Source organism: Nipponia nippon, unplaced genomic scaffold (assembly GCF_047370975.1).
Source record: "Nipponia nippon isolate SJK-2023a ecotype South Korea unplaced genomic scaffold, ASM4737097v1 scaffold_67, whole genome shotgun sequence".
NCBI classification, from domain to species: Eukaryota; Metazoa; Chordata; class Aves; order Pelecaniformes; family Threskiornithidae; genus Nipponia; species Nipponia nippon.
This window is the reverse complement of record NW_028262388.1, coordinates 197,878-220,318: the sequence shown is the minus strand read 5'-3', so window position 1 is coordinate 220,318 and position 22,441 is coordinate 197,878. Positions and strand designations below refer to the sequence as shown.

At 50.1% G+C, this 22,441-nt stretch overlaps 1 protein-coding gene across 1 annotated transcript; it reads right to left on the bottom strand.

Annotated features, from left to right (window-relative positions):
* Positions 1-12,490: 12,490 nt before the first annotated feature.
* Positions 12,491-13,543, bottom strand: LOC148051131 (olfactory receptor 14C36-like). The gene has a single exon (XM_087738363.1). It carries the CDS (start codon positions 13,541-13,543, stop codon positions 12,491-12,493), a length of 1,053 nt encoding a protein of 350 aa, XP_087594489.1.
* Positions 13,544-22,441: the final 8,898 nt, after the last annotated feature.

Below are 22,441 nucleotides of genomic sequence, written 5' to 3'. Positions count from 1 at the left end.
ACTGGAGGAAACCTGTACCTGCATTTTCTAGCATTGCTCACCCACTGTACTCACTTTTACGAAAGGGAAAACCGTGGAAATGGAACCCAGAACATGAAGAGGCAGTCAAAACTCTAACAGAGGAATTAAGGACAGATCAGGCACTGGGACCAGTACACCCCCACGACCCTGCACAATGGGGTTTTGCAGCACATGGTCCTTATTGCAATCTATCACATACCAGGCCAAGCAGGCCACAAAGACCTTTAATGTTTAACTCAACTGCATGTAAAGAGCCAGAACAGAGATATTCTGAGTGGGAAAAGGGACTTCTGTCTTTAGTCTGAGCAGTTAAACAAATTGAGCCACTAAGGGGTAACCCGTCCGGAAAAACCCCGCCAAGACTTGTGCTGTTTTCCCTTTCCAGAAACGATACCAGGCATGACACCAGCACACCTCCCCTTGGAGATAGGGTAACCATTGAAGGATTGCTTGTCCTTCTCGCTGGAGCAATCATCGTCAGCATGGACCAAATTTGGCTGATACGCCAGCAAGCCCAACGAACGGGGTGGAGACCCTCACTTCTGCACCATACACATTTCTCCGTTGTGGGTGCAATCTACTGTAGCAGCAATTACAAGAGAAGGTGAAGAGGGCACCTTGCCCACTGAAATTCCAAAGGTAATTTGGGATCATGTGACTCAATTTGAAAGGGAATTCCAATCCTGGTGGCATCCAGTCAATTTTACCTAGAAACCTACCAACAGTAAAGCCACAGCTTTTATTCTAGCAATACGCAGTGCTTTGGTCCACACCATATACCCAATCATTGCGCTAGGATTAAATCACAATTGAACCTCCTCTGTCCGTTAGAACATAGAGTATGGGCCCACCAAAATGGGAACAAAGGGCAATCTATCGATGTTGATGCTTGTGTTGTATGGGAACAACAGGGATTTATTTGTGAAAGTAATACCATTAAGGCCCGAGACATTTGCCTTGACACTGAACAAAATCTTTGTCATTTTGCAATACCTCCTGATGAAACCCCTGGACCTGTACTTGCATACATCAGAAATGGATGTGTTTGTATGAGAACCCTTTGTGAGTCTGTATTTATAGACAATACCACTGTAGATATATACAATCACTCAAATATCTGTGTTTGTAATTTTCCAACATCATAGGATGTGACTTTAACTATTCAGCTCCTGTTACAACCCACCAATCGCGACTATCTAACTATACCTCATATCAAGTTTTACTGCCTACCCCCATTGGAATGACTCACATTGGTGAGAAAACTCTTGCAACATGATGACCTGAGTCAATTGCTAAAACACATTCGGAGCAACAGGCAAAAATCCCCTAATTACGGTCCATCACAATGCAGATGAGATATACCATGTCCTGGAAAGAGTGAAGAAAGATGGAAAACATCACTGGTGGGAAACTCTTTTTGGACGATCCCCAACAGCAACGGGAATTTTGAATTGGATGCTGCATCCAATTGTAGTTTTGTTGGGTTTAACCTTATTGTGTTTATTGCTTATAATCATTCTGTAGATCAGAGTATGGAAACAAATGAAACAAATTACATCAATCCAGCAGGTAAAATATATAGGATCAACTGATTCTGTCTGTAACCTGTATATAACCAACATTAATTAGAACACTTTAAATTCAGATAATTGGACTCTTAGCGCTGATCTATAACACGGCACATATTTATAACATAGAGGCAGGAGGTAACTGTAGTACCACTCTATGAGTCGATAAAGTGGATTGAGTGTAGTCACGGGGTGGAGTGCGACGGATGCACTTGACCCCTTGACCAGACTGGCGGTGGTTTGGTGCAGGCTCCGGAGGAGGAAAAGGCCTGAGCCGTAGACAGGCCGTGAACTCCTCTAGCTTCAGTCTGCTCTCTGAAAACCCACAAAGGAGCAGAGTGACAGCGAGCATTGATGCACATGAGCTTGGAACACCAGTCGTGCAATTAACACATGGATAACAATGGGTGGCTTTTCCAAGACTCATTTATCGAGGAACAGAGAAAGTTGTGGGTACAAGGAGTCTCCTGCACACCTTCTCTAGGGCATGTAATCTGACTACAAGCCAATCACTTTATCCCATAGATATGACAGCCCAAGTGAGCCTTCTTTGAGCTCTCCCTGCAACTCACTTTTCCTTTGTATGATTCTTCCATGTAGAAATGAATAGAGTGAACCTTGCCATCAAGCTTATTGAACCTTGGCAAACCCCTGTTAAACTTTGCTAAATTCCGTTGTAGTCACTGAACTCTGCCAAATTATTATTTTACCTCAATAAAACATATTGCTGCTTCTCTCTTTTGAGGGAGGTGCATTCCAGTCATTGGCGACACAGGTTTCCCCTGAATGGAATCCCAAGGCACAGGAATGGCTTCCCAATTTAGTGTCATTGACAAATGTGGTGGGAGGTGCCTCCTCTGGGTCATGGGTCCAGTGTTAAACTGCACAGGGCTCAGGAGAGTCCCCTGTGCTGCCCCACAATGCCCCAGTATGTCCCACTGGCCTCCAGGTAGGGTGTGACCCCTTCACCACTTCGCTCTCAGCCTCCGCATCCAACTGGTGTTTTGCCCATCTCTTTGTCTGTCCATCCAGACTGTTATGGCCTAACTTGGGTTATAGAATATTGAGGGAGACCATGCCAAGAGTTCTGCTGAAGCTGAGGCAAATGATATCCACTTTTTATCTCCTCATGCTCAACCGCAGGCTGTCAGTTTGGCGAAGCATGATTTACCCTTGGGAAGTCCGTGTTGACAGTTACTCTCTTTGAGGTGCCCAGAAATGTCACCCAAGAGGACTCCAACTGCTGGCACGCTCCTCACCGATGTGAGCTGGTGCAGCCTGGGGTTCCCTGGGTTTCACTTTTGGCCTTTTGCAAAGATGGGTGCAACATTGGCTTGTTTTTTCTTACATGAGCCCTCTGCCAATCCCATGACCTTTCAAAAGAGATAATCCAAAGAAATACCGATCTTCCCCTGTAACTCCATTACCACTCTTCTGCCTGCTATATCCCATGCTTAATTTCTCTAATCTTTCATATATTTGCACCTGTCAGGATACAATGACTAAAGTCACCTTCGCAGATGCAGACTGCCTGGGCAAAGGCCCTTCCCATTTTTCTCCCGTTTTCTGCTCCCCTTGTTCTTTGTTCATTCAGATACCTCTCACCTATGCAGCTGCTTTGAGCTTCAGGGAGTAAAAGCTTACTTCTCTTTCAACAGTCTAATTGTCTCCTCAGCCAACACTTTAATTGTGTTTATGTCTATCTTTTTGTATCTACCTAGAGAAAATATTGCTCATAAGATTATCCCTTGTAGAAAGGCAACCTCATTAAAGGCACTTTGTACTTAGCATATGGTGGAGGAGTGTGTTTTACTGTTTATGAAACATTATCCTGCTTTACATTTCTTTGCTTCCAAATAGGAAAAGTTCTTCTGTGCCTGTGGGCAGCCAGTTCTCAAAGGAGAGCAGGTGGGACATGGTGCAGAGGACCTGTAACATCCAACTGCTGACTTCAGGGCAGAAGTCTGATGTAAGGAACAGCGATGCAAGTCCCAGGGGGCCAATGTCAGAAATGGTGAGCTTTGGGAGGGAAGGAGCAAGGCTGTCCATACAGTGTCAGACCTCAAGGGAATCATTCTGCTACCTGTCCAGACCTCCTGAGAAGACACTCTGGATTGTTATCCCTTGGAGAATGCTGCTATAACCTCTTCTCTAAACTAAAAAGTAATACAGTATTCCCTTTAAAATAAAAAAAATAACTTGTATTAGGTGCACTTCCTCCTTCACTACACTATGAAACAGCTCCGATTAGCAATACAAGTCTTGAAGACTTGAAGAAAATTACAAAAAGATAAAGAGCTCGTTAGGGCATTTGGGGCTCATTCCATGAACCTCAGATACTGAGAGAAGACTGAACAAACTCCTCAAAAAGTCAAAGTCAGAAGCAAAACCCAGAGTACATTGAAGCATTAATGGGCCCCACTTGAGGACCATTACTGACAAAGCCTCCCCATGGACTCGTTAGAGCAGGTAATTGGAGGCCATGATTGCAGGTAGGCAAAGGCACTGTGCAGGTGCCTGTAATGCTGAGCAAACCCTTTGGTTTCTTCTGTGAAGCAGAAAGGCCAAGCCCTCATCCGCACGCCCTGGGAAGGCAGATCCTGAGACCCTCAAATTAAAGTTCCACCTCACCAGCCTTGGTGGCAGAGGCCACTGCTATAGGCAAGACGACAAAGGCCCCAGTCCTGTTGGACCTTTCATCCTTGCTAGAGCCCTTGGCCATCTCTGCTGCAGGCTGTCCTACACTGTCCCATGCCTGCACCTCTTTCCCTTCAGGCTGCTGACATCCTTCTTGCTTTCCCACCTAGTGCTCAGCCTGGCATTTCTATACCTTTGCTGATACCTCTCCACATATCCCTGGCTTTTTCTTGAAACACAAAGCCATGGGCTGATCCAGACTCCCTCTGGGTCACCTCTTGCACCACAAGGCTACCCTTTCAGTAACATTTCTTTTTCTCACATCCACTCTGAACCTTCCAAGCTGCTCTTTGTGGAGGATTCCTTCTCTTCCCATTACCAGGAAAAGCTCCATCATCTTTGAGGCAACCCTTCAAGCAGTTGCACGCTACTACTATAGTGCCCTGAGCCTCCACTTCACCACGCTAAAGAAACCCAGGTCCCTCAGCCTCGCCACACAGGCCCCAAACCCCATCCTGCCACATCTCCTCTAGAACCCCTCCAGTTCCTCCCCATTCCTCCAGACCGGGGAGCCCCACACCCAGACACACTAGTCCAGATGTGGCCACACCAGTGCTGAGACAAGGGCGATGATAACTCCCTTCTCTGGGTGCCCATGCTCCAACCAAGGCAGCCCTCTATGCAGCTGGCTTTCTTCATGGTGAGCAGGTACCACTGGCTCCTATGGCGTTCCTCTTAGTGCCCACGCCCTTCTTCTCAGGGTCACTCCGGAGCTGTTCAGATCCCAGCCTGCCCTCATGTTTGGGCTTATTCTACCCCCCCAAAAAGCACATGCAACTTATTGTAAAACTTCCTGAGGTTTCTGTTGCCAGATCCCAGAGTTTCTTAAGGTGCCTCTGGAGTGAAGCTCTGTTGGCACAGCTGTTAATGTGTACGTACAGATGGCCCACCAGCTTAGTGGTGCCTCTGACAAGAAAACAGCATGAGGAACTGCAGGACACTACAGCTAATAGAAGGAGGTACTAGTTTAATGGAACTGCTGACCAAGGTCGGAATTCCCATGATGACAAGCTCAGAATCACCAAACGAGGGTACACAGGAAGCCAAAGCAGAGCCAGGGAGGTAAAGGTAAAACAGAGATGTGCTGTTTGTATGTGAGGATACTGGGATGGTGAAGGGGAAGAAATTGTGAGTGGGAAAAGAGGGAAAAAGGAAAGAAAAGTTGAAGCAAAGGAAATAATGAGGGTCTTGGAGGGGTACCTGCCAAGCAGCCCCGCATCTGGGCAACAATGCCTGGAGTGGGACAAGAAAGCCACAGATCATCTGACCAAGCCTCTTTCTCTCTGACTTCAATGGTCACTGGGAACCTGAGTGCTTTCCCTCCAATCTTAAAGGAAAGATCTGTTGTGGATGGAAGCACAGAATCATTCATGCTGGAAGGGACCTCAAGAGATCTCTAGGCCAACCTCCTGCTCTCAGCAGGGTCAGCAATGGGCTCAGAGCAGGTTGCTCAGGAGCTTATTCATTTGGGGCTTGAAAAGCTGCAAGGATGGAGATGACACAAGCTCTCTGGGCAATCTGCTTCAGTGCTTGAGTGTCTTGATGGGGAGAAGGATTTTCCTCCCTTGTTTCAGCTGATGCCTAGTGGCCCTCATCCTCCCATCATGCACAACAGTGAAGAGCCTGGCTCCATTTTCTTGCTGATACCCAAGAAGATGTGGGAAGGCTGTTATTAGGTCTCCCCAAAGCTTTCTCTTCTCTTCTCCTGGCTTTGCACCTTTGCAGCAAAGGCAGACAGTGGCATCCTGGGCTGTGTTGGGAAGAGCACTGCCAAAGGGTTGGTGGAGGTGATCCTTCCTCTCTGCTCAGCACTGCTACAATTTGTCTTGCTGACTTCCCTCAGGGTTTGCTACCCTACCACCTCACTCACAATTCAGCCAAAGCTGCCCTCCACATCTTCCACCAGTCCTGCCTTGTCTTCTTGTGAAAAACAAGTCCAGGAGAGCATCCCCCCATGTCACATCAGGGATCTCCTTCCACCTTCCCTCTAAACAAGGCCTTCTAGCAGAGGTCCATGGTCTTCAAAATCCCCAGTGATTACTAGGGCCTAAAATTGTGTCCCTTCCTTCAGCTGCCTAGAGGGCACCTCATCCTCTTCCCAGCCTTCCTCAGGCAGTTCAGGAATCCTGACCAGAAGACCACTGTACATCAAGCAGTTAGTCATCCATGTAATGGTAAATCTGAGGAGACCCAGGCCTGTGCTGTGCTCCGCGTACAGCTTGGCCTTCAGGCCGTGTTGTGCTGAGCATATTGCTGGGTTGCAATATAAACTTGACTGTAATGAGAAGGCTGCAGGAAGCTCCCACCTGGTGCCGGTGATAAGGCCACCTGCTTGTCCTTCCTTTTATCTGAAACTGCAACAAGGAATTCACATGTGAACCCCCTCTTTTGGGGCTTTCTACTGAAAGGATGACTTGAATTTTTTTTCTTCTAAGAAAACACTGAAAGTGATGACAGAAGCAAAGTGGGATAACCCTTCTACAGACGGGATCTGCAAGACTTGCTGCACCAGCTGACTGGACAGAAGTAACCTCACCGTGATCGTCCAAGCCACGTGCCTGCTGCTGGCCTTTCAGCTTGTGCAGTAGACGCAGCCAAATCATGTGCGCACTGCTGTCCCATCAGGTACTCAGGTGGAAAGGACATGACAACCCATCTCTAAGCCCTCTTCCTGCATGGGCCTACCAGGTACTTAGGGATTCCCACAATCAACTTGCCAACCCCGTGCCTTCTGCTGGTCTGTCAGAGACACTGGCAGATGTGAGCCTAAAAGCACATATCCCAGCCATGAGTCAAGGGCTGACCTATCAGCTACTGCAGAAAGAGGTGACCTCACAGTCCCGTTCCCAGCCATGTTCCTGCTACTGGCCTATCAACTCCAGAGACAGAAGTGACCTCACAGCCACCTTCAAGGCCTTGTGCCTCCTGCTGGCCCAGGAGATCCTGAGGCACAGCTGACCTCACCATAGCATTCCCACCCATCTCCTCCTTGTGGCCTATGAGCTGATCAGATACAGGTCACCTCACATTCCTCTTCCAGTGCATTGCGACTGTTCTGGGACCTCACGATCCCCCTCCTGCCCCAAGGGGCCAAACAGCTTAAGTTAGGGTTAGGAAAGGGTTGAAGGTGAGGGGATTAGAGCACGGGAAATAACGGCTTTGGAGCTTAGGTGTTGAGGTTAGGGTTTAGGGACTACAGCTCACCTTGCATGGTTAGGGATTAGGCAAACATTTATAGGGTAGGTTTGGTGTTCTGCTGAGCATGTCTGGTTAGTGTTTAGGGTATGGCCTACCTTTGTGGATGAGGGTTTTGTTTGGGCCTGGGGTGAGGGCTAGGGTTAAGACCAACATTTTAAAGCTAGAGGTATGGGCAAGGGGTTAGGGTGGTCAATAGGGTAAGAGTAGGGGTAAGGGGTTCTGTGTTTGGACTTTGGTTTAGAGGTAAACTTTGAGATGAGGGATTGGAGTAGTGGATTCCTTGCAGGATGAGGGGTAGCATTTAGGGGCAGGGTTAGGACTTAAGGTTGCTGGTTAGAAATAGGGTAAAGGCCTAACATGAATGTTTTCACAGTCAGTGTTGCAGAGGCATCAAAATCACCTGAATGGATCTTACCTCTTCAAAATCTTTCACTTCTTTTGGCCAAGCCCCTCTGCCCTCCCCCAAATCTACCATCTTCCAGTCCCAGCTACCCCTGACCTCCCCAAATCTTTCATCTTGTTGGGGACAGTAACGTAAGGGCTTTCAAGACCTCCAAGTGTCTGTCTGCCCACTGCTGGCCAGTCAGAAGTGCCCTCAGAGCCAGCAGCCAAGGGGACACAATGTGCTGCTGTGCTGGAGAGGTCCCTGCTCAGCCACCCCAGCAGTGCTGGCGGCAGGTGATGCCCTCCCCCACCCCTGAGGTACTCTGCCTGCATCCCAGCTCATGCTCCAGAAGAGCTCCCATATCTCCTGGGATGCATTTCCCACACGAGTGCTTCAGCTACCCCAGGGCATCCTGGAGGCAGTGACCACCTCTGTGTGGATAACTGAAGCAAGGGCTGAACATAGATTTTAGGACAATTGTGAAACCTCTGCAGAAAAGAACTCTTTGGAAGAGCTGAAAAAGTCTTCCTTTCCAGCATTGCTAGTTTTTCTATGAATTTCCATTTTTTTGTCATAGTTTTTTTATTAACAGCTCAAAGGATATGTACTAGCAAGCTGATTATGCTTTCTTTTCTATGTTAATATTTTTATGCAGCCACTTATCACAGTAAATTTTCTTACCGATGGTTCAAAAGGAGAAACGTTGCTCAGAAGAACTACTGTATTTTTACGGGCACATTTTACCTCTCGACTGCTGCCTCTCTCTTTTATCATAGAATCATTTAGGTTGGAAAAGACCTTTAAGATCATCAGTCCAACTGTAAGCCTAACACTACCAAGTCCACCACTAAACCATGTCCCTAAGCACCACATCTACCCGTCTTTTAAATACCTCCAGGGATGAGAACTCGACCACTTCCCTGGGCAGCCTGTTCCGATGCTTGATAACCCATTCAGTGAAGAAATTGTTCCTAATATCCAACCCAAACCTCCCCTGGTGCAACTTGAGGCCATTTCGTCTTGTCCTGTCACTTGTTACCTGGGAAAAGAGACCGACCTCTACCTTGCTACAACCTCCTTTCAGGTAGTTGTAGAGAGCGAGGTCTCCTCTGAGCTTCCTTTTCTCTGGGCTAAACAACCCCAGTTCCCTCAGACGCTTCTCACAGGACTTGTTCTCTAGACCCTTCACCTGCTTCATTGCCTTTCTTTGGACACACTCCAGCACCTCAATGGCCTTCTTGTAGTGAAGGGCCCAAAGCTAAACACAGGACTCGAGGTGCAGCCTCACCAGTGCCCAGTACAGGGGCACTATCACCTCCCTAGTCCTGCTGGCCACACTATTTGTGATACAAGCCAGGATGCTTCTTGGCCACCTGGGCACCCTGCTGGTTCATGTTCAGTCAACTGTCGACCAACATACCCACGTCCTTTTCCCCCAGGCAGCTCTCCAGTCAGTCTTTCCCAAGCCTGTAGTGTTGCCTGGGGTTCTTGTGACCCAAGTGCAGGACCCAGCCTTGTTGAACCTCATACAGCTGGCTTTGGTCCATCGATCCAGCCTTTCCAGATCCCTCTGTAGGGCCTTCCTACCCTCCAGCAGATCAACACTCCCACCGAACTTGGTGTCATCGCCAAACTTACTGATGGTGCACTCAATCCCCTCCTCCACATCATTGAAAAAGATACTAAACAGGACCAGCCCCAGTACTGAGCCCTGGGGAACACCACTTGTGACCGGCCACCAACTGGATTGAACTCCATTCACCACAACCCGTTGGGTCTGGCCATCCAGCCAGTTTTTCACCCAGCAATTACTATGCCCACCCAAGCCATGAGCAGCCAGTTTCTCCAGGAGAATGCTGTGGGAAATGGTGTCAAAGGCCTTACTAAAGCCCAGGTAGACAACATCCACAGCCTTTCCCTCATCCACTAAATGTATCACCTTGTCATAGAAGGAGACCAGGTTAGTCAAGCAGGACCTGCCTTTCATAAACCCACGCTGACTGGGCCCGATCGCCTGGTTGTCCTGTGATGACCTGTGATGGCACTCAAGATGATCTGCTCCATAACCTTCCCCAGCACCGAGGTCAGGCTGACAGGCCTGTAGTTTCCTGAGTCCTCCTTCCGGCCCTTCTTCTCGATGGGTGTCACATTTGCTAACCTCCAGTCAGCTGGGACCTCCCTGGTTAGCCAGGACTGCTGATGAATGATTGAAAGTGGCTTGGTGAGCCACGCTATTTCTGATACACGCCAGGATGCTACTGGCCTTCTTGGCCACCTGGGCACCTTGCTGGCTCATATTCAGCTGGCTGCCATAGTGTCTCTGTGGCCTCCTGTGGCCACTCACAGAGTCTGGGAGGCACCTCAGCCCTGCGATGTATCACCCTATTCTGTACCTGTCTGAGATGCCCCAAGGCATGAGGAATGGACACGGGGACCTCGGTTCAAGGAAGCACAACCCAGTGCTGCATTCAGGTGGTTTCCCAGGGAATGTTACTCTCAATGTGAAGTGACCTTGAGACACAGTCTATCCTGCAAGCCTTCGCGGCACCCCTAGAAATAGCTGCTGGCATTTGTTCTCACTCGGGTTCATCTCACCACATGTACATAATGTGCATGCTTATGTCTTATCTCACAGAATTACAGAATGGTTTAAGTTGGAAGGGGCCCTTAAAGATCATCTAGTCTAACTCTTGTGCTGTAGGCATGGACAGCTTTCACTAGGCCTGATAGCTTAAAGCCCCATCTAACCTGACCTTGAACACTTCCAATGATGGGGCATCCACAACTTCTTGGGGAAACCTGTTCCAGTCTCTCAGCACCCTCAGTGTAAAACATCCCTTCATTATGTCCAACCTAAATCTACACTCTTTCAGTTTAAAACCACTGCCTCTTGTCTTGTCACTACAGGCCCTGGCAAAATTCTCTCTCCATCTTTTCTATAAGCCCCCTTTATATATTGAAAGGCTGCAATAAAGTCTCCCCAGAGCCTTCTCTTCTCCAGGCTGAACAACCCCAACTCTTTCAGCATTTCTTTGTAGCAGAGATGTTCCAGCCCACAGATCATTTTCAAGGCCCTCCTCTGGAACCACTCTAACAAGCCCATGTCTCTCTTGTGCTGAGGACTGCAGAGCTGGATGCAACACAACCATGCACTTGACCTTGTTGAACTTCATGAAGTTTGCGTGGGCCCACTCCTCAAGCCTGTCAAGGTCCCTCTCTGAATTACATCCCTTCCCTCTAGAGAATCAACTGCAGCTCTCAGGCTGGTGTCCTCTGCAAACTTGCTGAGGGTGCACTCAATCCCACTATGTCGTTGATGAAGATGTTAAATAGCATTGGTCCCAGTACGGACGCTTGAAGGCCACCACTCGTTACTGGTTTCCACTTGGGCATTGAGTCATTCACAGCAACTCTTTGGACGTGGCCATCCAGCCAATTCCTCATCCATCTAACCCTCCATCCCTAAAACCCATACCTCTCCAGTTTAGTGGCAAGAATGGTAGGGGAGACTGTATGAAAGGCCTTACAGAATTCTTAGCAGATGACATCTGTAGCTCTCCACTTGCCCACTGATGCAGTTACTCCATCATAGAAGGACACTAGTTTAGCCAGGCACGATTTGCCCTTGGTGAAACCATGTTGGTTCTCCAATCATCCCTCTGCCTTCCATATGTTTCGACATGGTTCCCAGGAGGTTCTGCTCCATGATCTTACCTCTGTACAAGGCAAACATAGACTTCTGACTTAGTCATGTGATGTCCTTCTGTGGAGGGACAAACTACCTGTCTGAGCTGGGGTGAGAGGCTGGTGCTGGAAATGGTGGTTATTATTGGCTGGTCTGTGATGGCTGCCTTGGAGCAGCTTCCCCGGGGTGTTCAGAGAACGTGGGCACAGACCAGACCATGCTCTCCTGGTCCTTTGTATCTGTTCCAGAAGGCCTGGCTGTGCAAGGACACTGCCACATGCCCCCACCCGGCACACTCACACACTTTAGCTGTTCACTGGTGTTTTCCTCTCCTGGCACTTTCTTGGGCATGTTCCTGAGAGCAACTCTGAAAGAAGACCTAAGCTTCAGGCACTACCGTCAGGAGATCCCCTTGTATGATGGAAATGTTGCTACGGAGACCAGCTCTGTCACAGAGGCGCCCATTGTCTGTCCCTGCCTGCAGTCACAGGACTGCCACACAGCATTACTGTGACCAAGCTGCAAGAGTAACCCTTCCTTCACCAACAGAGGGGCTCAGAAAGAGAGCATGGAAGTAAAAAGAGAGCAGCTCTGGAAAGACGAAGTGCTGGTGTTCCCTGGCAGGACTGCTGTAATGGGACTGTTTTCCCCTCCACTTCTGCACACAGGCACTGCCACTGCAGCACCAGAGAGCTCTCAGAGGAAGGATCTTGGACAAACAATTGGCCGCAGGATCCTTTATTATTTTTTAAAGCAGAGAGAACATGACTCTCATTTACACAGTCTCTGGGCAACGCTACACAGGTACATACCAAGTCAGAAGTGGGATAAAGAATGACATTTCTTTGTGCAAAATATTGTCACAAGGAAAAGACAGCAAAAAATGCTCTCCCACCACAAACTACAGAAGGCAGGCTGGGCCTATGATGAGTTACATTATGAGAGACCTGCATAACAAAATGGACAGGTTATTTCTTCAGAAAAAATCCCAGTCATCAGTTTCCACATTGCATCCTTGAGCTCCTGGTTCCTCATGCTGTAGATGAGGGGGTTCACTGCTGGAGGCACCACCGAGTAAAGAACTGCCAGCATCAGGTCCAGGGATGGAGAGGAAAAGGAGGGGGGCTTCAGGTAGGCAAATATGGCAGTGATGACAAACAGGGAGACCACGGCCAGGTGAGGGAGGCACATGGAAGAGGCTTTGTGCCGTCCCTGCTCAGAGGGGATCCTCAGCACGGCCCTGAAGATCTGCACATAGGATGCCACAATGAAAAAAAAACACCCGAAGACTAAACAGGCACTAACCACAAGAAGGACAACTTCCCTGAGGTAGGTATCTGAGCAGGAGAGCTTGAGGATCTGGGAGATTTCACAGAAGAACTGGTCCAGGACATTGCCTTGGCAGAGTGGTAGTGAAAATGTATTGGCAGTTTGTAGCACAGCACAGATGAACCCACTGGCCCAGGCAGCTGCTGCCATGTGGACACAAGCTCTGCTGCCCAGCAGGGTCCCGTAGTGCAGGGGTTTGCAGATGGCAACATAGCGGTCATAGGCCATGACAGTGAGAAGAGAAAACTCTGCTGAAATGAAAAAGACAAACACAAAGACTTGGGCAGCACATCCTTGGTAGGAGATGGCCCTGGTGTCCCACAGGGAATTGTCCATGGCTTTGGGGAGAGTGGTGGAGATGGAGCCCAGGTCGATGAGGGAGAGGTTGAGGAGGAAGAAGTACATGGGGGTGTGGAGGTGGTGGTCGCAGGCTATGGTGGTGATGATGAGGCCGTTGCCCAGGAGGGCAGCCAGGTAGATGGCCAGGAAGAGCCAGAAGTGCAAGAGCTGCAGCTCCCGCGTGTCTGCGAACGCCAGGAGGAGGAAATCAGTGATGGAGCTGCCATTGGACATTTGCTGCCTCTGGGAATGGGGCCCTGGCGTAAGAGAAAAAGACAGTGACGAGTTAGGGCAGACATCTCTGAGCAAAATCAAAGCCATCTCGCATAGACCCTCCGCCTATCACACACAGACACCCTTTTCCTTTTCTAGGAGACTTTCCTTCAGCTCTGTGGCTGCAGCGCTGGTTGGTGCTGGCCAAGTGTGCAATGAAGAGCAGGCCCTCCGCCCGTGGGCTCTTGATAAATCAGCAGTGGTTCATGGGAATGGTGGGGGAATGGCCCAGTGCTGGTGTTCGACTTTGTCAGATGAAACTGCTCCCAGTGCAGAAGGGCCTGTCAGCATCTGCACTGCCTGTGCTAAGGAACGGGGATGGTAAAGGCAGTTTTAGAGTTCTAGGTTTTTTACAGCTTCCCCCTCCATCTCCCCTGGGGAGTTTTCTGGGATCTCAGAAACCCTCGGCATTTCTGCTGTACTCAGGGAGAACAGAGTGAGCCCTGCAAGGCAAGAGGGTTGCCTGTGGCTCAATGCAGAGTGAGGGGAACTGATCTGTCCCTCTGCCTAGTTCCCAGTTTCCCTGTGCTTGCACCTATCAGAGATGGAGGGTGGTTAAACCCCCATGTTATCCTGAAAAGCCACCAGACACTGCTGAGAGCAGAGGGATCCAGCGCAGACCACAAAATACCTCATTTCACCAACCCAACAGCATTTCCTCAGCTGAAGAGTCTTTGCGTTCTCCATGGGGTTTTCCGATAAAACAGAGGTGCTATGGGACACGTTTGCATCCTGCAGGGCAGCTGACAGCTTGGAAGGTCACTCTGAGGAGACAGCCGAGTGTCCTAATGATGGCATCACTGTAAGGGAAAATCAGCTCATTCCCCAGCCCCACAGACTGTATGGATGAGATCTCCACAGGTGAGAGGAAAGCTGGGACACTTGTTCCCATGGACACACCTGCATGGGATGACAGACAAGATCAGTGTGTGACTCTGCAGCTGAAACTCCCATCCCCTGGGGAGCCTGACAGCAAGAATGAAAGAAAATAACAATTACACAGACAAGTGGAGAAACGAGGAAAAATACAGTGAGGGTCTGGCTGAGAGAGGCAAGGGGAGAGGCAGCCGGGCACTCAGGACAGCGGTACCCTTACTCAGATGTGCCGGGCAGCTGCTCTCAGCCCCCGTGCTCTGCAGAGGGAAATGGGCCCATGGCTGAGAGAGGCACCAGGGCTCTCTGCTGGAGCTCTGGCTGCAGAGGAGGTGGTTTACGCCCTGAGGGCAGAGGCTTTGCTGGGTGGCAGATGAGGCAAGGGGGCTTGCTCAGAGGAAAGGGTCTGAATTGGAGGGGATGCTATGGAGTTTTCTGAATTCTCCCTCCCACAACAGTTTAGCTTTTCATTTCCTCTCATTCCCTGGTCATTCTCCTGCTGCCGGGAGATTTTCCTCCTGGAAGGTGTTTCCCTGTGCCAGGTCTTTCCCTGTCCGGGCTCAGAGACCCCATCCCAGCATTTGTGCACGCACCTTGGCCCTACAGAAACCTGCCTGTCTGCAGGGCTCTCACTGGACGCATGTTCCTGTTTGCAGGTGCAAAAGGACAGGTCAGAACAACCCTGATGGGTCCAGCAAAAGTGATGCTGGTGCTGTCTATAGGCAGAGGAGTGGCTGAAGGCACTTTATCAGGCTTCTATCAGGCTTACTGATACATCAAAGTTACAGCTCAGGAGTCTCAGTGACTTGTTCAAGCAAGAGAGCTCCTTTTGCATTTCTCCCCCCATACTCCCCAAGAGTGGGAAACTGAAAACACAGATGCAGAAAAGCTCCGTATCTTTACAGTAATCCCTGCCTTGACCTTCCCCTTGAAAAGTCCCCCAGGAAATGTCCTGGGGTCATCTGGAGCTGTGAGCAGCCCTGACCCACACAGCACCCCCTTGACAGAAGAAGGTCCTTCTCCTGCAGGAGTTGCTTCTTCCACCCACAGCTTCTCCCTGCACTGCTGTTGGGAGCTCCCCAGGCAGGCTGAGTGCCGACACTGGCAAAAGACAAAGTCCCTGCCGCGGCACAGAGCCCCCTGGGTTGCAGGGTCCCTGCTCTGAAGGACGGCCCTGGGCACCCCTGCCTGCACACCCAGCTTCACACCCTCCAGCCATCCACGGGTGAATACAGCCGTCATGCCCTGTCCCTCTGACTGTGCAGCAGGGAAGCCCTGCAACAAAGCACGTCCTTTTTCTGTACACTGGAGAAACTGTGAGAGTCCTCCTGGCAGATCCCATAAGCTGTGGTTATGTGACAGCTTTAGGAGGTCATTCCAGGAACCAGAGCTGCATTGCCCTGCAGCCAGAGACTTACCCTCTTCAGGGCTGTGAAGATTTTTCTCCAAGTGGGCTCTCCTCTGTCCTCCCACCCCACACTGCCTTTAACCTCTGTCACTTCCCTCGTCTCCCCTCGGTGCCTGCAGGCAGTGCCCTCAGCCCTGCTGCGCTTTGCAGAGGAGCTGCTCCTGGGCAGAGCTGTCTCTCTGCAGGGCTGCCCACTTGCCAGCAGCTCCCTCCATCCCAGGAGCCCAGCCCAGCTCAGCAGCAGAGGCCCAGCCCAAGGCAGCACTTTCTCTGCCCCCCTGGGCTCCCTCCAGGTGTCCCTGGGGCTCCAGGGGAACCTGCTGGGAAACAGAATGAAGGAATCACTGGTGTTCCCTCCCGCAGATGGGGAGAGACACTTCTTTCCAGAAGTGTAATTTCTCCTCTCAGAGTCAGTGTTACATCTAAATATCCCCTTGTTTGGTGTTACTATTAGACAGGATACCCAGGCAGGGACAGGCAGGGATCTCCTTTACCCCCACTGAGGGAAGGGATTCAGCTGAGTCAATGGAGGCATCTCGTCCTGCATTCCTATTCCTAGCATTTGAAGGAGACTCAGCTCCCTCCCATGCTTGCCACAAACCCACAGGACGTGGGATTCCTCTTGCCTCTGTTCAGGTGTGCACAAAATAGGCACATGCATGTGAGCATCTCTTCTCAACTCCTGTGCTAATTAATGGCGATGGAAGGCAGGAGTGAGGTGTTGAGATGCAAAACCCTGGTGACATCAGAGGTGCCAGAAGTGGTGCAAGATACATGCAAGCTCTGATGCAGCAGTTCATAGAGACAGGGCAACATCTCAGGGATCATCTATGGGCCTGGTGGGAAATTCCTTTGACCAAGTGAAATGACAGCTGATGCCCAAATACAGACCAAAGGAACCTTTTCCTGCTCATCTTCATGGCAGTTTTTAGAGGTATTCCTAGGAAGGATTGCAGTTATGTACCATCGGGAGAGCGAGGTCTCTCTCTTTTCCATCAGCTGGATTTACTAGATCTCCACTGACTATAATGGCATTTGTCCCACATTCATCCCCACGTTGCCTAACAGAATTCAGGGAATCTACTCACTTTCATGTTCAAATCCAGGCCCGCAGAGCTCCATGAGGTGCCGGGCTGGCAGGGACCACACAGGACCTACAGGAAAGCAATTCCCATTCAGGGTGGGTGTGTCCCAGCTGCCCCAGACGGCATCGCAGAGAGTGGGATTTGGTGCCTGTGTGCAGTCGACTGATACAATCAGAGGCATCAATCATCAGATGCAATCAGAGAGGCAGGGTCTGTCCCTTCTCTACCCAGCAGCTGCAGGGATTGCACGGACATGAAGCACACCACACGGAGATCTTTACGCACTCCCTTGATGATACAATGAATGAAAAGACCAATAATTTTCACAGTGTGCTTGGATACATCTTGTCTTCTAGGAGAACATCCTCCAAGCACAGCAATGGTCCATATCAAAATGCAATTGAAATGCGAAAAGGGATTCAAGGGCACCAAGATGAGCTTTTGGTACTTCAGGAACAGTTAAAGAAGAAACAGAGCGAATGTAGGACCATCAGAGTAGGTGTAGATAGATCTGAGATACTCTCTGTCTTTGCCTCAGTTACCACCAGCAAGGTCTCCCAGGCCTTTGTGCTTTGAGGCAGGGCTCTGGAGGAGAACAACCAGCGGTGGATGGTGATGAAGCCAGGGCTTACTTGAGCAAACTACACCCTTACCAGTGGATGAGACCATAAGGGCTGCATCCAAGGGTGCTGAGAGAGTGTTTTTCACCAAGAGGCGCCAGTTCATCATAATTCCAGTAAGAAAGGCACTTGGACTCGGTGAGGTATCTTTTAAGATGCTGTTTGTTAGAGCTAACGCAGTAAGGAGAGAATCCTGCAGATAATCTTAGGTTGTTTTAGATGATGGGAACCCCAGGCGGTGTAGCATTGAAGAGTCCCCTGACCCCCACACAGCATACCATGCCCACCCCACCCATAGAAGAGATTCCCCTGTTTCAGGAAACATCCATGAGGCTGGAGAATGCATGAACCTATTGGAGTGAGGTCCCGTTACTGCAGGGGAAGTGGGAAGGTTCTGTGAGACACGGAGGAGTGCAGGGAGAGAGCAGGATGTGTGTGGCAAAGAGTGTGTTACAGGCCAGAAGAGGACCTGAAAGAGCAAGGCGTGGTCATGCTAATGTGGAATAGTTCATGTTTTTATTTTAGGGCAGCAGAAGGAGGATGTGCAGTGCAGAGCTGGGATGTGGATCCAAATTGAGGACGCCAGCCAGTCTGGGACTGGGACATCTTAGATGATTGAGGACCATTAGCAGAGCTACTGGGGCCCCCAATGTCTTGAGGAAACTTGAGGTTTTCCTCGTCTTTCCACTTCTTTAGAGGCCTGCTCATTCTTTCAGGAACTTGGCACCCAAGGGCTCATTAACATGCAAAACACCCTAACAAGCCAAGTGTTGGTGCCTGATTTTCCTTAAGTCCTCAAGTCTTCTGTGACTAATTTGAGATATTTCAGGAGTGCGCGCAAGCAGAGAAGACTTCAAATAATAAATAACAATAAATTGGGATTTCTTCTTTTTCCAGTTGTCTTTATTTCTCTGCTTACAGACCAAGCAATACCAGCTTTCCCCAATTGGGACTGACCCATAGCATCTCCTGATGAAGCCTGACTATGTAGGAAAGGTAAGATCATTTCTGTCAGACACCATACAGGCCATCTTTGCCCCGTGTCCCGTCATCATTGTCAGTCCCCCTCACCCCCGCCTCCACCGGCCATGTCTCTCAGTGGCCACCTGGGATTTGCATCATGATTTCTCAAATCTTAGCTTTTTCCACTGAAGTCTGTAGCTGAACAATTCAGCTCATTTGCATTGATTCCCACCTGCTCTATCCACCCATGCAGACCATAACAGCCTACCGCTGAATATTGTGGGGGAGGATGCTGAAAGCCTTGCTGACCTCCAGGTAGAAGACAATCACTGCTCTCTCCCCTGTCCAGAAATCCTGTCCTTTCGTCAGAAAAAGTAAAAAGGATGGGCAGGCAGAAGCTGCCCTGGTGTCCTGGTTTCAGCTGGCATAGAGTTAATTTTCTTCTTAGTAGCTGGTAGAGTGCTGTGGTTTGGGTTTAGGATGAGAACAATGTCGATAACTCACTGATGTTTTGGTTCTTGCTAAGTAGTTGCTAAGTACTGCTTACACTGCTCAAGGACTTTTCAGCTTCCCCTGCTCTGCCAGGTGCACAAGAAGCTGGGAGGGGGCACAGCCAGGGGGGCTGACCCAGACTGGCCAAAAGCCTGTTCCATACCATATGATGTCATGCTCAGTATATAAGCTGGGGAAAGAAGAAGGAAGGGGGGGATGTTCGGTGCAATGGTGTTTGTCTTCCCAAGTAACTGTTATGTGTGATGGAGCCCTGCTTTCCTGGGGATGGCTGAACACCTGCTGGCTGATGGGAAGGAGCGAATGAATTCCTTGCTTAGCTTTGTTTGTGTGCGCAGCTTTTGCTTTACCTATTTAACTGTCCTATTTTATTTTACTTCAGTTATTGAACTGTTCTTATCTCAACGCCTGAGTTTTCTCCCTTTTACCCTTCTGATTCTCTCCCCCATCCCACTGGTGGAGGAGAGTGAGCAAGCGGCTGTGTGTTGCTTAGTTGCTTTTTGGGATAAACCATGACACCTGGGCAAATCCAGTCACCTTTCTTTCAGACACCCAGAAAGGGGATCTGAGTGGACACGCTCTGGGGCACAGCCTTCTGTTACCCTGCTCATCCTTTCGGCATTTTTGCAAGGTGCATGCAATGTTTAGGTGCTGCCAGTCATCAGGGAGTCCCCCCAGCCTCCACGACCTTTCAAAGATGATGGAGAGTGGCTTCACGGTGACATTGACCTGCTCACTCAGCTCCCTGGGATGCCACCCCTCCTGTCCCATAGACTGGTAAGGACTGCGTTTGCTCAAGCGACCCCTGACTTGATCCACATCCTCTGCTGGTTGTTTTCCTCCAGCATCCTGCCTCAAGGCACAAAGGCCTGAGAGACCTTGCTGGGGAAGACTAAGGCAAGGGGGATAGAGTATCTCGGATCTGTCTACACCTGCTTTTATTAAACTCTGCAGTGGCCACACACGATCTTTGTTTTTTTCTTTAACTGTTCTAGAAGTAGTAACAGATCCTCTTGATGCCCTTGAATCTCTTGCGAGGGTCACACTAGGGAAGCTTTGGCTTCTCTAAAGCAATCCCTATTTCTAAATTCCTCCCTGAGTCCCTGCATCCACCTTCTGAATGCTTCTTTTTTTCTATGGAGCTTCTTCATGAGTTTGCTCTTTAGCCAAGCTGCTCTCCTGAAATGGCTGGTTGTTCTCCTGCTTATCCGTCTATACAATACTTGTACTTGGAAAATGCTTTTCTGAAAGACCAGTTCTACTGAGCTCTGCTGCCCTTGAGTGCTGCTGCCCATGGAGCTACCACTAAAAGTCCCCTGAAGAGGCTAAAATCTCCTCCCACTATTTCATGGTCACTACAGCCAAGGCTGACACTGGTTTTCAGATCCCTGATCAGCACTCCTTTTGCAAGGACCAGATTCAGGTGAGCATCGCCTTTGTTGGCCTAGCACCTGTGCAAAGAAGTTGTCCCAAGAGACCCCAGACACCTGCTGGGCAGTATGCATCCTGCTGTGCTGCCCTTCCAATGAGTGTCAGGGTCCTTGAAGTCCCCAATAAGACCTGGGGTCACTGATCTGGAGATTTCCTTGGGTTGCTTAAATAAGTCTTTTTCCACTTCCATACCCCGATTCCGGGTTCTTTGTCTCCCACCAGGATGTCACACTAACAGGCCTCTCCTCTGACCCTCACCCGCAAGGGCTCACCCAACCTGTTGCACGTCCCATAGAGGAGCTCCATACATACGATAAGCTCCTGCAGACGGAGGGCATCTCCGTCCTCGTCTTCCTGGCCCATCTCTCCTGAAAAGCCCCTATGCACCATTGTGGCATCACTAGCAGCGTGAGCTGTCCCACCACACCTCGTCACTTATTCCATCAATACCCAAAATCTACAGCGGCACATGGGACGCCAGCTCCTCCTGTCTGTGCCCCAGGCTGAGGGCATTGACGCACGTTTGGGCTGCAGCACCTCAGCTGTAGCACTGGGGCCAAGCTCAGACTTGTCACAGGCAAACCCAGTACCAAGTGCCCAAGACCCAACGTGTGCAAATGCTGTGCTTGAGACCAGAGGTGTGCTGGAGGGGATGGCAGATGGCAAGGTGAAGGCACAGAACAAGGAAACGCTTCTCTCCCGAAGGCCAGAGAAAAGTTGGGCTGGGCTCTGCTGTCCTGCCAGAAGCGGGCTTTTCTGTTTGTGGTGTCTCTGCAGCCCCTGGAGGGCCTGTGGTGGAGCTGAAGCTGATCTGAAGGAAGGACAGATGCTGCTGAAAATGTCTTTGGGTGTGGACATCCTGTGATCCAAGAACACTGTGAAGATCCTTAGACAGTGCCTTGGTTGGTTCATCAAGTGGGTGAATAAAGGATGGCTTTAAGGAGAACCAGCAGAATTTGGGAGTAGGCAAATGCGTGGAGATCCCGGTGTGATGTGCTTCCTGTTCGTGAACCGCCCTTCACTGACTGGCTGGAGGTGGGTCAGACCCTGCCTCATGGCAGTGGTGGGATTCAGTCTTTGGCCAACAGAAACTGATTCTATCACACATGCATCTGGAGTGTCTGTCTCGCACCCACTCTGAACGCGGGTGCCTTTCCCATAGGTCCTGTGCTGTCCGCGCCAGCCGCATGCAGTTGTGCTGGAGAGCCCTGGCATCTCGCATAGCACTACAGGCCTGTGTTTGGCCGTTGAGTCGCTGCCCTGAATTAGGTTAGGCAATGTAGGGATGTCCATGAGACATCTGCCATTACAGTCAATGGCGCTCTAGTGTACACAGCTGACACAGAAGATGGCTGATGGCTATGGCAACAACTACATCTGGTCCCGTGACTGCCTCAATAGGCTGCCCTGGACCTAAGGAGTAGGGAAAAGTGCAGTTGTCCTAAATGTGGGCATCTGCTCTTGGCCAAAGGAATTCCCCACTAAGCTCAAAGACGATGCTTCCAGATACTGCCCTGTCTCTGTGAACTGCTCCACAAGAGCTTGCAGTTAACTGCACGTATCTTGGACCACCTCTGACACCTCAGATGTCACCAGGTGTTTGAGTCTGAACAGCTCACTGCTGGCCTCCATCTCCAGTAATGACCATGGGAGCTGAGACAAGCAGCAGCCAGGCAGCAGGTGCCTGTTTTGTGCCCACCTGAACTGAGACAAGAGGAATCCCACCTCCTGGGGGTTTGTGGCAGGCATGGGTGAGAGCTGAGTCCCCTTCCAGGCCCAGGACCACAGACCCAGGATGAGATGCCTCCATTGACTCACCTGACTCCCTTCCCTCAGCAGGGGTAAAGGAGCCCCCTCCCTGTCCCTGCCTGGGTGTCCTGTCTAATGCTGAGACAAGGAAAGGTGATTCTTATGCCCAACTCTTTCTTTATGAGGAAAATGACTGCTGGAAAGAAGTGTTTCTCCCCAGCCGGGGGATGGAACATCAGTGATTCCTTCCTTCTGTTTCACAGCAGGTTCTCCTGGAGCCCCAGGGACACCTGGAGGGAGCCCAGAG